The 18,002-nt window shown below is 46.2% G+C and overlaps 1 protein-coding gene across 1 annotated transcript in view; it reads right to left on the reverse strand.

The window, feature by feature from the left end:
• Window positions 1–18,002, reverse strand: part of PLXND1 (plexin D1) — a 200,692-nt gene that overhangs the window by 22,226 nt on the left and 160,464 nt on the right. The window contains exons 25-30 of the mRNA XM_020981108.2: window positions 16,832–17,030; window positions 7,530–7,676; window positions 6,257–6,413; window positions 3,660–3,763; window positions 2,952–3,015; window positions 1,622–1,656 (exon numbers count right to left, since the gene is read on the reverse strand). Of these exons, the coding sequence (XP_020836767.1) occupies window positions 1,622–1,656; window positions 2,952–3,015; window positions 3,660–3,763; window positions 6,257–6,413; window positions 7,530–7,676; window positions 16,832–17,030 (706 nt within the window). The remainder of the gene's footprint in view (window positions 1–1,621; window positions 1,657–2,951; window positions 3,016–3,659; window positions 3,764–6,256; window positions 6,414–7,529; window positions 7,677–16,831; window positions 17,031–18,002) is intronic.

The raw sequence follows: 18,002 nt of genomic DNA on the forward strand, positions 1-18,002 counted from the left end.
CTCTCCCCTCATCTCTGCCTGTCAAAACCCCCTGCTTCCTCCAGGAATGCCACTTTGACTTCCCCATCAGGAAGTGATCTCTCTCTCCTCTGATCACCGATGACAAGTGGTTCGTGTGTGCCTTGTGGTGCTCAGTATGGTCTGTCTGCAGTTAGTTATTCCTTACTCCCAGCCTTGGAGGTCTGTGAGAGCAGGAACCACATCTTCATCACCTCTCCACCTTCTCTAGCTTCTAGTGCACAAGCTCACATAGAGGAGGCATCCGGCACACACTTGCTGAGTTTGGGGATTTTCTTCTGACCTGTCATCACACCCTTCTCCCACCTCCATCCCCAGCTCTTCCTTAGGTGGGACAGAAATCAATGCCACAAGGTTCTATGATTTCATCATAATCTAGAGCTAGGAAGGACCTCGGAGGCCTCCCTCATTTTACAGATAAGGAAACTGAGGCATGCAGAAGTTAAGTGACTTGCCCTAGGTCACCCAGGTAATAAGTGGCAAAGCTGGGACTGAACCCATGTCCTAGAGCTCCATATCTGGTATTCTTTTCACTGTAGCATGCTATCTCCAAATTGCAGGCTGCTTTATAATTGTTCTTAGGTCTTTCCTATGTCGTAGACCTGGCTTTTCAGCCAGACTGTAAGCTCCCTATGAGAACAGAACCTCTTGCCTCCATTATGCCCTCTCATCCTCCATCCCTGTTGGGTCCTTTGGCAGGCCAAGGAAGCAGCAGAAGAAGGTGAGGGTAGAAGGGGAGTAGAAAGCCTTTTTGGGACAGTATCCAGGTAGCGAACTACTTCATTCACCAATGCAGACCATTGTGAAGTATGCCCCTCCCCACCAGGTAACCTTTCCTACCAGCTTCAAAGGAAGGGAAATAAGTCCACATAGAGAAAAAGGGATTTGCCCAAGGCTGGCCTGTGGGAAGGGGCACAGTAGCAAAAGGGCCCTTCTGCACATAGTTTTCACTTGTTCTCTCTGCTCTTTGCAGATCCCAAACCTCCGCCCCTCCTCCAACACCCACCACTCTTGGGGTGGGGGCAGGGGGAGGGCAACCCATGGAAGGCGGCGAGAACAAAGCGTCTCCCCCTCAGCTCCCTTCTGGCCCCTTGGCGGCCTGATCACAGGCCATCCGGCCCCCTAGACGAACTCCCTTGTCTGTTCAGACACATGGAAAGCATTCTCCCCACCCTGCCCCTGACGCTGCCTGGGGTCACAGACTCATCACCCCCTAATTAAGCGGGGAGAGACTGAAGTTGCCGCCTGCGCCCCATTAGTGATTCATGCTTTTTGCTAGCACAACAAAGGGCTGATGGTCCGGATGGCAATGGGGAATGTGTGAATGTGTGAGGGAGTGAGCCTGGGTGTGAATGTGTGTGTGTGTGTGTGTGTGTGTATGTATGTGTGTGTGCACACCCATGTATACACACATACAGAGATCCATTGTGTGTCTCTGTCACTCCTCACCGACACAGTCTGCTTGGGAGCTGGGCTCATTCCAGAGCGAAATTTCCTACAGAGGAAATGGGAGGAAAGAAACCAAAAGACGAAGACAAGACTTCTGGCCACACACTGAGCACACTGTTATTAACCTCAATTGCTTTTGGAATCTGATACTTACTAAATGAAAATATTTTTCAGTGTCCAAATCCTTCACTGCAAAAGAAAAAAGTCAAAACAAAGTATAAGAGAGGGAACAAAAGAAACGGAAAGGGAGGCTGGGTAGATTAGATTTTGCTCGCTTCAGCTACTTGTCTCAACAGTGCCCACTGCCTGGCTTGCCAGCCCGTAGAGGGTATTGAGGGCTAGGGGGTGGGGAGGTGGTATTTTTCCTAGGAGCTGCTCAGTACTAAGAGGATCATGAGATTGTAGATTCAGAGCTAAAAGGGACCTGAGGGGGCAGTTAGTCCAACACCTTCATTTTGCAGATGAGAAAACTGAGGCCCAGGAAGGCTGTGACTTGGCTAGGTCACACAGATAGAAAGCAGAGGCAAGATTTGAATTCAGGTCCTTTGACTCCACAGCCCATGTTCCTTCTACTCCACCAGGAGGTCTTTCCTTTGAGAAAAGGCAGAGATAACTCCTCCCCGTTGTGGGATGACCAACCTGAGGCGGGAGAGGACCAGGGCCATGTGGTACATCATCGGGGAAGTAGCTCTGGATTGAAGGCCTGGCTGACGGGTCAGGGGGCAGTTTTAAGTCTAGCTTTGGCCTCCCATTTGGGGCCACCTGGGGAGGGCTGAAAATCCCTGCATCCTCTTGAACTAAATCTCATTTTCTCTTAGCTAATGAATGAATGTGCCAACCGATCAATGAGCATGTATACCTACTATGCGCTATGGTTCTGGGGATAGGAAACCAAACATGAAATAGTCTGTGACCTCCTTCTCTCCCGACCTCCTTCTTCTCTGCACCCCAATACTCCGTTGCCCCCCCCACTGACAGCCTGCAAACAACCCTCTGTCCTCTTACCACCTGCTGTGGGTATTACCTTAGGGGCTTTATCGATAGCATATGGTAATAAGATCCCCCATCTGGAGCTGGAAGGGACCCCAGAGGTCATCTAGTCCACTCCTCATTTTACAAATGAGAAACTGAGGCCCCAAAACAAGTAAGTTGCCCAATGGCCACAAAGCTACTAAATGTCAGTGGCAGGATTTGAACCCAGGTCTTTGAAGCCAGTGCTCTTTCCACTGTATCACACTGTCTCCTCCTCCTCCATCATCATCAGTGGTAGTAGTAGTGGGATTGAGGCAGAGAAACCTCGGGTCTATTTCAAATCCAGCTGGCAAGGTCAACTCTTCCTCCACCGGCTCCTCCCCTGAATCACTCCCCATCATTATCAGTCTGTTCAGCAATAGCATGAGGTTATGAGCTCAGGGCAGAAGGGAAAGTGGTGGTCCTAGAGCCCAGGGCTTTTTCCACCCAGAGAGGCCAGGGCAGGAAATTACCTCGACTTAGCGTGCTGTCCTTCTTGTCTGTCAGGCTCATGGCCAGTGAAGCTCCTTCAGGGATCTGGGGGAAAGAGGCAAAGCTTTGCAAGTCAAAGCCTGGGATGGCTGGGCATTGAGCCAGCCCCCTGGGGTGCTGGAAAACCCAAATCAGTCACACTTGGCATGTGCCCATGGGGAAGCAGCCCAGAGACGGGCACACAGCCAAGACAGAGAGTCACATGGGAGGTGAATGATGGGGCTCTGACCAAGGCAGGGGAGATTAAGGGCCTCGAGGGCCAGAGCTCAGGGTGGGATTGGGGATTTTTGAGAGAGGGAGCCTGGAGGTGTTTGACAGAGCTCAGGACAGATAGGGGGGTTTTAAGAGACAGGGCCTTGGACGTGCAGAGGTTTTGAGAGGGGGGCCTGGAGAACCAGAACTCAGGGTAGGGTGGGGATTTTGAGAGAGGGAACTGGAGGGACAGAGTCCAGGAAAGGTTGGGGGGTTTTAAGAAAGAGGGTCTTAGGGTTGCAGAGGTCAGAGTACGGGAGGGGGGGTGTTAAGAGAAGGGGGCCTGAAGGGCTAGAGCTCAGGGGTTTTAAGAGATAGGGACTTGGGGGTACAGAGCTTAGGGCATGAGGCAGGGGAAGAAAAGCCTGGAGGGGCTTAGTTCAAAGCAGGGAAAGGGAGTGAGCAGACAGGAAGAAGGAGAGTTGGGGCTGCCTTACCTTATAATGTGCCAAGGTGTTGAGTTTTTTTCGGCCATCTTCTACTACAGAAGTGTCATCCAGGTCTCGTAGAATGTAACTGTGGGTGCTTGAAGCAAACCATTCTAAAGAGAGAGATGTGGGAGGTGGAGACCATGTTGGGGTTGGGGCAGGAAGGCTGGGGAGGTAAGGGTCAAGTTCCATTCTGACCTTAATGAGACAGTCTATCTTCCCAGCTCTTCCTTCATACTAAATCTAGGTTCCATTATCCTGTGTGTCCTTGCATTGCTTTGTCATTATTCTTATGTTTTCCCTGAGTGCTAGCCTTGGTCTTGCCTGCTGTATTATAAGATCCTCGTGGGCCCAGCTGCTTGCATACCTTTGGAATCATCCCACCCACCCCCACTCCCCCACTCCCCTAGTCGCACTTGCCCACAGGTTTGACAGTGAGCTCTCCAGGTGGGAGATTGTTAGGAAATGCTTCCCCAGTGCCTGAGGGGTCCTATTCCCCTCTTTAGAACCACAACCTTGGCTCTTAAGAAGCCCTTAGGACCCTTGACAGGCTTAAGTGGCTTCCTACTGTCTCTGATAGTGGAGAGAGTGATATTGATGGGTGAGCTAAAGGAAGACTGGATCAAGGAAGAAGAACTGAGAATCACAGTGACGGATGGGGAATTGGGGAAGGAGAGGAAAATGGGGAGACCACATGGGGAAGGGGCAAAAGTACTGGAGCTTAATCATTGAGAAGAGAATTATAGATTGTTAGAACTGGAGAGACTAGAGAACATAGGGCATTAGAGCCCAAGGGACCTCAGCAAATATCTAGAACAGGGGTTCCTAACCTTTGGTCCATGATCATGTTGGTTTTATTTTTTTTATAGCCATTTCAATATAACTGGATTAATTTGTAATCCTTGTAATTATAATCTGCATTTCATTTTATGCATGTAAAAACATGATTCTGAGCAGAAATCTACAGGCTTCACCAGAGGAACTGCCCAGGGTCCATGATACAAATGAAATTAATAAAACCTTGACCTCGTCCAACTTTTTTATTTGACAGATGAAGAAACTGAAGCCTGGAGAGATCAAATGTTGTGCCCACGGCCACACAGTCAGAGTCACAGAATCTCAGGGTCAGAGAAGCGACTTCTGTGGCCATCTAATCCAAGCCATACCTGAATGAGAATCTTCTTTATAACAAAACCGGCCAGTAGTCTTAACTTGAAGACTTCTAATACGAGGGAATTCATGACCTCAAAAGGAATCCTATTCCACTTGTGGATAGTTCTAATGGTTAGGAAGGTAGCCCTTATATGAAGCCTACACCTGCCTCTTTAGAATCATTACTCATCATTCCCAGGGATGCTCTTTGCCAACCTGAAAAAACTCAACGGCCCTTTAAAAGCACCTATCCTGTCTCTCTTAGGTCTTCAAATACCCCCAGTTCACCCAAGGGGGTGCACCCAAGGCCCTTCATCATTCTGGATGTTTTTCTTTAGCCCCCTCCAATTTATCAATATCCCTCCTAAAATGTGGTACCAGAAGTGGACATGATGCTCCCACTATGGTCCAAAAAGAGGGCAGAGTGCAGTAGGACTCCTACCTCTCTAGTGCTAGAAACCACCTTTTTCATGCAGCCCCCAATAATATCTGCTTTCTTGCCTGTGCTTATCACATGCAAGCTCACTACGCTTGCCACTCACTAAAATCCCTACTGCTTTTTTTTTTCCTGATAAACTGTGTTCTAACCACATCTCTCCCATCTTGTACAGGCAAAGCTGATTTAAAAAAAAAACTCAAGTGAAAGACTGTATTTGTCCCCATTATATTTTATCTTGTTAGATTCAGCCCAATATTCCAACCTGTCAAGATATTTTCAAATTCTGATTCTGTCAGTCAATGTGTTAGCCATCCATCCCAATTCTGTGTCGTCTGCAGATTTGATGAGCACGCCATCTGTCTTTATCCAAGTCAGGGTCCAACCATTCAGCTAGTTCCAAGTTCACTTAATTATATATACTCTTGTCTAACCCCTGTCTCACCATCTTTTCCCATGGTAATAGTATGAGACTCATATATTTCATCGAACTCTAGGTTAACTAGAAAGTGTCTCCACAGCATTTGCAAACAGAGTCAGGCCTTGAACCCTGGGCTTCTAATTCCCAATTGGGTGCTTTTTTCATCCATGACACTAATCTTGATCTGACACCAACTGTCTGTTTGTGTGATGTTGGGCAAGACAATTCCCAATCTTTCTGTGTTTCACCGTCATCATCTCTAGAATGGGAATGATAATAATTGTCAGAGCTAACATTTATATGGCAGTTTAAAGTTCACAAGGGCTCTACATATATTCTCAGCACCTCCCTCGCTGGGCTGATCATGGATGAAATCTAATATTTAGCCAGTAAAAGAACTCATAAAAGCACAAAGCCCTGACTGAATATTGGGAACCTGGGTGGTTCTTCCAGGGGGGTCAGCTGGAGGCAACTACTTGCCTTTAGATGGAGAAAAATTTATTCAGGCCTCTCCCCCAGCCCCAAGTCAGAAGACTTGGTTCAAATTCCAGAACGTGCCCAGTGTCTGCCTATGGTTACCATTTGTAAAGTGCTCACCCAAGTCAACCTCCTCCACTCTGGGCCACTGGGAGTAGGGGACATTCTTGCAGAAAGCCTCCAGTATCTTCTCCTTCACCTGAGTCAGCGTGTCTGTGTCCATGGCCCGGACACTCAAAGAGTCCATGCCGCAGCCCTGGAAGGACACGTTTAGGTTCTGGGGAGAGAAAAGAAGAAATAGGGATGAGAACCCTAGTAGTCATCTGAGGTTACTCCAACTCAGGCGCCTTCCAGAAGGCCCACGATCAGGTTGGCAAACAAGCTTCTGCTGCCCAGCCAGGCCTGCATCCCTCCCACCTGAGGGTCATCTGGGGAGCCACGAGCCTGACTAGGGGACTGCTGGCTTTGCTTTTGGGGGGGGTGTAGGGCTACTGATATGGGGCAAGGCCACAGACCTATTAGCCCTGTCTAAGACACCATGGCTTTACATCTCCCCCACTAAAGGCAAGCCCACCCATCCTGGATGGTTGGCCAATTCACCTCTCTGTGGCTCAGTTTCACAATCTGCAGTGGGGGTTAATACTACCAACTAGCTCACTCCTCCAGAAAACTCCTAATAAAACAGCTGGTCAGGACCTGGTGCAGTGACAGGGCACGTGAACATCTCCCTCCTTGGGCAGAAGGATAAACCCACCGTTTCTTGCTTTTGCATCTCTTTTGCCAGCCAAGTCCTTACTGAACACAGCCAGAAGGCTCAGACTCTAAGACTCATGATTTCAGAATTTAAGGGAACCTCAGCAAGCTGACCAAGATTCCTTTCTACCACCTCCCTGACAAATGAACGTCTAGCCGAGATGTCTTAAAGACCCCCAAGGAGCAGAAGCCCGCCATCTCCTGAGGCCGCCCACTCATCTTTTGTGTAATTCTATTTATTAGGAAGATTTTCCTTATAACACGGCAAAACTTGCCTTTCTATGACAACTCCCACTCATTTGTTCTTCTTCTCTCCTCTGGGGCCAAGCAGAACATGTCTAATCTGTTTTCCACATTATCAGCTTCTGAAGACAGCTATTCCATCCCCATCTAAGAGTTCTTTTCTCTAGATCCTAATCCCTTCAATCCAACCCCCATGGCAAGGACTCATTGCCCTGATGTGTATGACAGCTGGCTTATCAATGTCCTTCCACGTTCCTCCACCGAGCCCAACGCCGGATGTGGTTTGGGTACCTGCAGCTCTAGCTACTCTAATCAATCCCTTCTACCCCCAAAACCATTGGTTGGTGGGGGTGAGCTTCTTCCAAGGCACTGCTGGAGGGGAGTCGGGGCTGCTCACTCTAGGCTTGGCCTCAATGTTCTCCCTCAGCAGCCACTCCTCATTAAGCGTGTAGCGAGCCTTCCCAGTGATGGCATCGATAGATCCCTTATTGATCTGCTGTTTGATTGCACATAGGAGCAGGAAGAAGGGCTCACCCACGGTCTCCTGGGAAAAGAAAAGAGATTGAGGATGAGAATAGGGATAAACCAAAGGCTTCTCCTCCAGAATGAGCCAAATGGACCACCCACTCTCACACTCCAAATCTGAGCCCTCCTCAGGAGATCTTGGAAATCAGACAGATGAGAATCCTACACAAATATGTGTGCCTAAGGAGTGTCCTCTGACCAAAGACAGAATGTCATCCAAGTGTCAAAAGCAATTAGTCAGTCAATGAACACTAATTAAGTACCTGCTACTAAGTCGTAGGAGATGCCATCTTGCATTGGCAGGGGGAATTTCCTTATCTGGAATATGTAGTCTTAACTATAAGTGTTATATATAGTCACATATATGTGTGTATATATATAATATGTGTGTGTATACATATGTGTGTATATATACATATGTATATATATATGTATATAGTCTTAACTATAAGTGTTTAACAAATGCTATTGATTGACTAATTGATGGACACTTGGCCAACATTCTATCCTTTGGCCAGAGGACTGCTTTTCACCAAGACACCCTTCCTGATCTCCAGAAGGAGATGATGGTAAGTAATCAACTCATCAATCTGGTTTCCAAAATCTGCGGAATCCAAACTTGGGACCAACCCTACATTGTTTAGAAAACCTGCCAGAATCCTAAAAATAGTCCATTGTTTTTCAATCCTGCTGGGTAAATCGCTCATCTGTGAACACAGGGCCTGGAGTAGAACAGGCCTGAGGAACACAGTCACTTCCCCTGGGGCCTCAAACCTTTTGGAATTACCTCTGGGGAGCTGAGGGCTTCCCAAATGCCAGTGCATCCCTGGGCACCTGGACTGATTGGGCTTTTGGCTGGTGTTATTTGAGTCAGAGATGGGAACAGAGCGGGGTGGAGGGGGGGTGGGGGTGGGGAAATCCATATCCCTCATTTGTTTCAGTTTTAAATTGATCCTTGGCTGGGAGAGCCGGAAACCGTGGGCTGCGGCAAAAACCTGCAAAGCCCTAATCAAATACCCAAGTTTGGGAAGCAGCAAAGTAGGGATTGGCAGCTCCAGTGCTTCCTTGGATGGTTGCTGGGAAAACTGGTTTGGAGCAAAGTCAGAAACCTCCCTCTGACTTGGCCTGGCCGAGGGGAAATGTAACTAACCGCGAACCCTGCTGATTCGGCAGGGGGTGGAGGGGACTCTACAGGGAGAGATCAGTATCTCAAACGGTTAGTTCCGTTTTCCAGGACAGTTCAGGCTTGGCCTCTCCTCGCTGAGCCTGGTATCATCGCTGGGACCCAGGGGTTCTTGTGGGTCACCCAGGGGTCTGAGTGTAGCCAGACGCTGTCCCCACAATGGGAAGCCCAGGATGGGTGGCGGCGTTCGCATGGTTACTGGACCACAGATGGGACTCTGGGTCATACGTTTGGGGAAAGGTTTCATGAGCTGAAGTTGACTTTTTTCCCCCTCTGGTTCTCTCTAATGAGCCAGACATACTGTTTGGAATATTCCCTGGGGCCTAGCCAGATCTTTATCCTTAAATTTCCTTTACAGTAAGTGGAAGTTTATACTTATTCCCGAGGTCCCACCTCAATCTTCCTTCCTCTGGGGACTTTCCTCTTCTCCCTGACTCCTAGACTTCTTGAGCTAAAGCGGACCCTAGGGACCTTTAAAACCAAACTTCTCATTTTAAAGATGAGGAAACTGAGGCTTTTGTTTCCTTCAAAGCTCAGCCCAAATACCACCTCCCCGGTGAGGCCTTGTTCCTCATTCCTCCAGCTGCTAGTGTCTCTCCCTTAAAAAATTTAGAGGAGAATGAATTTTGTATGTATTAATTTTGTATAAACTTACATGTATTCATGTTGTCTCCCCCAAAAGAATGTAAGCTCCTTGAGGGTAGGGAATGTTTTTTTTAGTTTTTGTGTCTCTGGCACTGATGCTTTGCACATAGTAGGTGCTTAGTAAATGCTTACTAATTGATTCATCACCCAAAGTCATATACACAGTGAGTCAGTGTCAGAGTTGAGACTAGAACCCAAGCCTCTTGACCCCTGGATGAGTGTACATCATTCTTTAAAAAAAAAAAAGCTTTAGGGATGCTCTTTTTATTTTTTAAACATTGCTGTCCCTTCCCAATGTCTCTCTCCCCTACAACAGAATCCTCCTTTGGAATAGTTAGAATAATAATAATAATAATAATAATAATAATAATAATAACATTTAGAACATAGAATAAATCAACACTTTGGCCATACCTGACAACACCTGTCTCACTCCACACCTGCAGTACACCACTTCTCTGCCAAGGGACTGCATCATCCCCAGATGAACCAACCTTGGCATGGCCATATGGGCTACACTGGAGCCCAAGGTAAAGACCACGTTGGTTTGGACAGCAGCTCCCATTCCTGATGGGAAGCCATTGGCACCATACTCTCCTTCTTGCTGCCCCACTGGATTACCTCTTGGGATTCACAGTTTAGATTCCACATCTGCCTGTTGGGGACACCCCCAGATTTTGACGGACTCTTTGGCTGGACACTGTTGAACTAGTTGGTGAGATGGGCTTAGTCAATAAAGATTTATTAAGCTGCTGATATGTGCTAGGCACTGTGCTCAATGCTTTTAGTGCTTAGAAATAGTATTTCATTTAATTCTTACAACAACTCTGTGAGGTCCGTGCTATCATTATTCCCATTTTACAGCTGAGGAAACTGAGGCAAGCAGTGGTGAAGTTACTTGCCTAGGGTCACACAGCTAGTAGGTAACCATGCGACTCTGTTCTTTCGGGCCCTAAAATCAGCCAGGCCCCAAAGCCATAGCATAATGTAACTTGATTCCTCTTTGGTTCTTGAGAACCAACATGGTAGCTATCAGTATGTTGGGTGTCTGAAAGGAAAGTTGGAGGGCCCAGAGAAGCAGCCTTTGCCAAACCCTTCCCCTTCCACTAATGCTGGTTCACTGCTGGAGGGGTAGAACCAGTCCTGACCTGAGCACTGACAAAACCAGCTTGAGACATCAGCAAAGATGGAAATAGAGGAGCCCAGCAGGGACAGAGGGGGTCTCAAGGGTTAGGGTTCTAGCCCAGACTCTGCACTCCTGCATCTGGTCTTTCTTCATCCACAAAGTAGAGATGACATCCCTGAGTCCTCCCTACCCAACAAATTAGTGGTGAGAGGTGAAAGGAGAAAAGTCTAATGAGCGCTCAGTATGACCACTCACTCACAAAGGATTCTATCTTTTAGCCCAGGAATTTCTCCTCTCCTGCATTTGAGCCCAACATCTGGGCCAACTTTCCTTACCTGGAAAATATTTTTGCTGCTCCTGACTCAGCTGCATGACTGTGTGTTGGCCATGAATTGGTAAGTTCATCCCTGTGGTTCTCAGCACTCTCCTCTATCAACCTCTTGAGGACAGGGACTATTTTGTTTTCATGTGCTTAATAAAGGAGTTGCTTAATAAATATTTACTGACTGATCAATTGATCAGTTTGTAAAATGAGGGTATTAGATGATGAGATCTTTCTGATTCCTTCTATCTTTGCTATTTCATGATTCCTCCTTCTAATATATTATGTTCTAACATCCCTTCTAGCTCTAATATTCTGTGTTCTAAGGTTCACTTCCATCTCTGGCATTCTATCTGCTAACATTATACATTCCAAGGTTCCTTCCAGTTCTAATATTCTATGCTTTAATATTTGATGTCCCTTCCAGTTCTGACATCCTGTAAGTTAACATTTCTTTGTTCTAAGGCCCCCGCCTGTTCAAATATTCTATGTTCTAAGGTCCCTTCTCATTCTGACATCCTATGAATTAACATTTCCATGGTCCAAGTTCCCATCAGCTCTAATATTCTAGGTTCTAGGTTCCTTCAAGTCCTGACATCCTATATGTTAACATTTCTGTTGTCCAAGGTTCCTGCTAAATCATACATTCTGTGTTCTAAGGTTCTAGCTGTAAGGTTCTAGATGCCAAGGTTTTAGGATTCTCAGAGACTTTCCATGACCTAATATTATTATCTCTGCTCCAACTAATAGAAAGTCTAGCATCTCCCTCTTCTCAGAGAGCAGTATGTCTTCCATTTTTTCCTTCTTTCCCAAAGTGATGGGGCCAGTGGGCCAGCAGAGCACTAATATAAAACAAATGTCTGTGTCATGTTATATTAACTCAGCAGGCACAGCTCAGGGGCCTGGAATGTTTCCATTGTACCATTGAGGGACCCTGAAACAGCTGTTTCAAATAGATGCCATGATTAACTAGAATCACTTTGGAATGAAAAGCAAGCCCATCATAGTCACAAATGTCCTGTGAGAGAGAGAGCTGGCAGAGGCTGGAGTCAGGCGAGGCCTAGGGATGAGTGCAAGGTGAGAGAAAGCGGGTATTGCTGGAGACACTCAGCCTGGCTCAGCATTGCTGGAATTACGTCAGTGAGGCTGGCCTCAGTGGTGGGCCCTTGTCTCCTGGCTCCCCTGAGAAACTCAACGCTGTGGGGCACTGCACAACAGAATACATCTAGCTTGTTCAGGTGGGTGAGGCCACCAGCCCAGGATGTGGGGATCAGAGGAAATGCTTTCCCTCATTTTGCTGTGGTTACTGCTTGTCCCTCTTCCAGCGGGTATATGGGAATCTTGTTTGTCACAGTGGGAGATGCACTAAGAGAGTTTTTACTGGGACCTTTCCTTTCTACCCATCCTACTTTGGCCCTCATCTCAGCAGCCTCTTGGTTAGACTCCCAAGTTTCCAGGACAGATCTCGCCACATCACACTTTCCTGCTCAGGAACCATCCATAGCTCCCTACTACCTTTGAGATGAAAGCTGAGCTCCTCGGTTTGCATTTAAAGCCCTTCCCAGACTTATTGCCCATTACCTTCCCTTAATAGACTCTACCTTTCAAACCTTCCAAACTGGCTAACTTACAGTTCTGAGCTGGGCCTCCCATTTCCTACCTACGTGCCTTTGCATAGGCTATCTCCTCATGCCCGGTAAGCCCTCCCTACTTATCTCTGCCTTTTAGAATCCCTTCAGGGCGTGGCTTGTGGGCCTCCTCCTATGGGAAGCCTTTCCTGTTCCTTCTAGTTCTGAGTTGTGAACACTCTTCCTCCCTGTATCATCTTCTACTTATTTGTCCATTTATTTGTTTGTATCCCACAATAGAGTGTAAACTTCTTGAAGGCAGGTATTGTTTTTAGTTTTTTGTGTTTATCTCTAAGAGATGGCACAGACTAGGTACCATTTTAATCAGTGCTCATTGAATTAATTAATAACAGTGAACATTTATAAAATGCCTACTATGAGCCAGGCACTGTGCTAAGTGCTTTACAATTATTACTCTCTTTTGAGCTTCACAACAACCCTGAGGGGTAGGTGCTATTATTAGCCCCATTTTTACAGATGAGGAAGCTGAGGCTTGGGGGAGAGTCAGTGACTTGCCCAGGGTCATACAACTGGTAAGTGCCTGAGGCAGGATTTGAACTCTCCAAGTCCAGAGTTCTGTTCACTCTGCCATCTAGATGCCTTGAATGAGAAGAAGAGGAGAAACACAGGAATGAGGCCAACGCCTGGGTGGGCTTACACATTTCACAGCAGATTCTAAAGTCTATTCTCCTAATTCTCTTCTCCCCATAGGAAGGGAATATTGACTTTGTAGTTGTATCCAATGCACTTATATGGGCAGATGAAATAATTTCTAGGGAGTCCACTGAGATGAGAGAGAGGAGGCAGACACGTGGGATCAGGATTCAGGAGGCCTGAGGTCCCGTCTCACTTCTGACACTAGCCAGCTGTGTGACCTTGGACAAATCACTGCCCTCTCTGGGCTTTAAGGAGAGATGGGTCTAGGTGGTCTCTAAGATCCCAGACCCAAAAGACAAAGAACCACAAACTGGAGCTGGAAGGATCCCAGGACCAGCAATCTGGGGCTGGAAGGGACCTCAGAGGCTATCACGTGACCCTTTCATTCTATAATTGAGAAAACTCAAGCCTGGAGTGACTTCCCTGAGGTCACAGACAGAAGTTGGAGCCGAGATTCACACCCAGCTCCTCCTATTCCAAATTTGGTATTTAAAAAGAACAACAACTGCATCGTCTTTTCCTTCTTTAGAAAGAAGGAAACTGAGGCTCAGGAAAGAAAGTGAAGTGACTTGTACAAGGTCAAACCTCCAGGAAGTAGCAAACCTAGAGTTTGAACCCAGGTCTTGTGACTCCTGAATTCCACACTCTTTAAAGCTGACACCTATGTGTGTAAGCTTCTTTGTGTATATACAGGATGTGCCAAAAGTTTCAGTGTAGTTTAAAGCTTTAACAGCTTGAAACTATAATAATATTTAAGTTATTAGAGCTTAAAACTGCACTAAGACTTTTGGGACATCCTATATCTATTACATGCAACATAACATAATACAATATAACAAACATAACATATAATTACACATTATATAATTATATATCACATATAGTTATATATCATATGTAATTATATAATATATGGCTATACTATATATTATCTAATTATAGTCTATGTCTTATAAACAAGATATAGTCATCTATTATGTAATATGTAATTATATACAATACTATATATTATATATAATTATATAATATATATTACATATTACATAATAGATGACTATATCTGATCTGTAATTATATTTTATATATAACTATATGTACCATATATAAGATATAATTGTGTTATATTAATGTTATGTAATTATATATAATATATAGCAATAGAATATATAAGTAGTATATGTTACATTATGCTATATGTGTGTTTTGTGTGAGAATATGAGCATTTGTACAAGGGTGTGTACGTGGCTGTCTGTAAGTATACTTTTGCATGCATATGTACCTGAGTGAAGGGACATCTATGTGTGTCAGGGTCTGTTCCCCCTAGAACACAAGCGTTTTACAGTTTTGGCCTCCAAGGCAGGGCACAGAGGGCATACTCAACCCAACACTCTCTCTGGCTACTTCCCCCACCCCCAGCCTTCATCACCAATAGAGCCAATGTTCAATCCAACTTAAACCAGTTCTAGACCAGTTCCAGGTGTAGAGGTTTCTAGGGTAACAAGGCTGCTTATATGAAACCTGCTAAGTGCATCATGTGTAATGGGTCCTGCTACCATCGTGCCCCCCGCCAAAAACAAAAAACCAAAAAAGTGTATCAGTTATCACAGAGCCAAGCCTGGGACTCTGGCTGTTTTGCCACAGAAACCCGGAAAGCAGCCTGTGCAATGGGCCCCAAACTACCCATTTCTTGCTGAATGTTGAATTGGAGATTAGCTCTTCTCAAATCCCTAGAACAGATGCTTCCCCCAGGCTTCTATTTCTGAGGTTACAGTACTGTGGTATCATAGAAACAGTACTAGGCTTCGTGTCCAGAGACCTGGGTTCAAATCCAGACTCTGACACTGGCTAGTTCTTCCCCCATGTGTAGATGACAACCTTTCTGAGGCTCTATTTCCTCATTTATAAAATGAAGATAATAATAATAATTTTCTTTTTAAAGAAAACTGTTTTGTGACTTTTATTTTGTGACTCATCATCAGGAGAGCTAAGTTCTAGTCCCAGCTTTGGGTTAACCAGTTGAGCACATCACTTTCCTTCTCAGGGCCTCAGTTTCTTCCCCTGTAAAATGAAAGGCCTAAGCTAAATGATACTGAAAGTACCTTCCAGGGCTAAGATCCTCCGCTTCTACAAACTGTCCCCAGAGCTCAATGCTCACTGGAGGGTTGGAGTGTTCTGTAAACTTTAAAGCGCTATAGGTATTTCAGGCATTATTACTGATACCTCATGGATTAACAGCCACAATTCCTGACTGGTGGCTGGTGGTGGACCAGAGATGCCTCATTTGTGATTGTCTGAGATCGGGCTGTATCATTTGTGAATCTTCTTACGGTACTAATTTCATCATTTCTACCCCCCTGCTCAGGAGCGTTCTCCAGCATCCTCAGGATCAAGTCCAGCTTCTTTGGTCTGACATTCAAAGCCCTACATTATCTGGCCCCAGCCCAGCCATCCAATTGTATCTCCTCCTATTCCCCTGTATGAACCCTCTCTGCCAGCAGCTGATCTTTTCACTATCACAAAACAGGGGCCAAATCTGTGATTCCATTAGTGAAAAAGAAAGCTGGTGAGAAAACTCTTGCTACCAAATTGGAACAGCAATTGTTCTGAGGCCCGCAGTACTGGAGGGTTTCTGGGGACATGGGGACCTTAAATGACTTGCATGTGCCAGCATGTGCCAGAACCCAGGTTTTCCTGACCCTTTATTCACAACACACACTGCTTCATCCCACAACATAGACATACTGTGTTATTTCTCCACCTCGGGATGTTTGTGCCATTCAGAGCTGGAAGGGACCTCGTCAGACATCCGGACCAGACTGAACACAGAAGGAATCCCCCGCCTCTCCCAATAACACACCTGATGACTGGTTGTCTAGCTTCTCCGTGCAGGCCTCTGAGGAAGGGGATCTCCAAGCCCTTGAGGTGGCCCATTCCACTCTGGGGCAGCTCTAATCCTGACTTCTAAAGCTTAACTGGCCTCTTTTCCATCTTCCATCCACTGTTCTTGGTTACGTCCTCTTAGGGCCAAACAGAAGGAGTCTAATCCCTCCCATGCACATGAAGGCCCTTCAAACACTAGAATATAGCCATCATGACCCCCAAGCCGTCTCTTCTCCAACCTGAACACCCCTAGTACCTTTAACTAAATGTCTTATTAGAGCATGAACCTCAAGGCCTCTGCCACGCTGGCTGCTCTCTAATCTAGTGATGTCTTAGTGCCCACAACTGAACCTAATACTCCAGATGAGGCCATCCTTCAAGGCCTAGCTCAAGTCTTACTGACTGACCCCTCCAATCCACACTGATTTCCCCTCCTCTAGCTTTCTTCTCCGGCACTTATGGCAGGCACCACTATTATCTTACCCTGTCTCCCCTGCCATACTGTGGGCTCTTTAGGGACAGGGACCCCATCTAGAATGTTCCCCAGACACTTAGCACAGGTCTAGGCACATAGCTGGTACTTGGGAAAAAGCCTCTTGAATTCAATTGAGTTGGACTGCATCAGGCCCAAAGATCTTGACAGCTGCAGCAATTTCTACAGGCCCTCAAAGGAGGTTTGACCCTCCACACCGGGCCCTCTCCTGAGTGCTTCCATCGTGGACCCTTCCCTTACCCGCAGGTAGCTGTACATGCAGATGGACATCCAATTGGTGAGCATCTTCTCCACCACAGACTCCGTCCGGCGAAGCATCAGCTTGGGGTTTTTGGAGGCCGAGGCATCGATGAGGTCCACAAGCAGGTCCTTCATGATGCTGGTGTAGTATTCCAGCTTCCCATGCAGAGCGATGGTGAGCAGAGAGGCCAGGTTGCACCTGAGGGGGAGGGGCCCAGTAACTAATTCAATTCAATAGCAATGATGAATTATGGTGCCAAGCAATGGGGACACTGAAACTAAACGTCAATAATCCTTGCCCTCAGACAGCTTACATCCTTTCTTTTTAATTGCATTTTATTCCCAATTAACAAACATTGACTTTCTCTCCTTCCACTAAAGATCACTAACAATGACATCAAAAAACCCTCACAACAAACAGGTAGAATTGAGCAAAGCCAGTCTTCCTCGTGAGCCACAAAGGACAACCTTTACTGAGGGGAAGCAACATGCATGTAGGTAAACACGTACAAAACACAGGGCTAAGCATTGGACTCGGAGGTCATTGGTATAGGGAACTCCTGGAGGAGGAAACTCTCTCCCCTGATGGAGGTGGCCACCTTCTTTGTGATCTTAGAGAGTGCTTAGAGCGGAGGTGTCAAACCCAAGGCCCACGACAATCCTGAGTGCAGATTAAAGTGTAATTGGGAAATATTTAACAAAATAAATAAAATACAATAAAGCATAGATAGATGGTTAGAATGCTGGGCCTAGAGTCAGGAAGAGTCATTTTCTTACGTTCAAATCCAGCCTCAGACACTTAGTAGCTGTGAGACCCTGGGCAAGTCACTTCACCCTGTTTGCCTCAGCTTCCTCATCTGTAAACGAGCTGGGGAAGGAAATGGCAAACCACCCCAGTATCTTTGCCAAGAAAAACCCAAATGGGACCCAACTGAAAAATAACTGAACAACAACAAATATTACATTTTAAAATTAAGTTTATATGCAGCCTACAGGGATCCTTAAGTATGGATTAGTGACCCCCATTTGTATTTGAGTTTGACACCTTTGACTTCAAACACTGTTACTTGCCCAGGGTTACACCACCAGCATGTGTCAGAAGCTGGATTTGCACTCAGTATTTTTTAGGTCCAAGGCCAACCCTCTCTGCACCATGCCACACTGCACAAAA

The sequence above is a fragment of the Phascolarctos cinereus genome, unplaced genomic scaffold (assembly GCF_003287225.1).
Source record: "Phascolarctos cinereus isolate Bilbo 61053 unplaced genomic scaffold, phaCin_HiC Scaffold_4;HRSCAF=312, whole genome shotgun sequence".
NCBI classification, from domain to species: Eukaryota; Metazoa; Chordata; class Mammalia; order Diprotodontia; family Phascolarctidae; genus Phascolarctos; species Phascolarctos cinereus.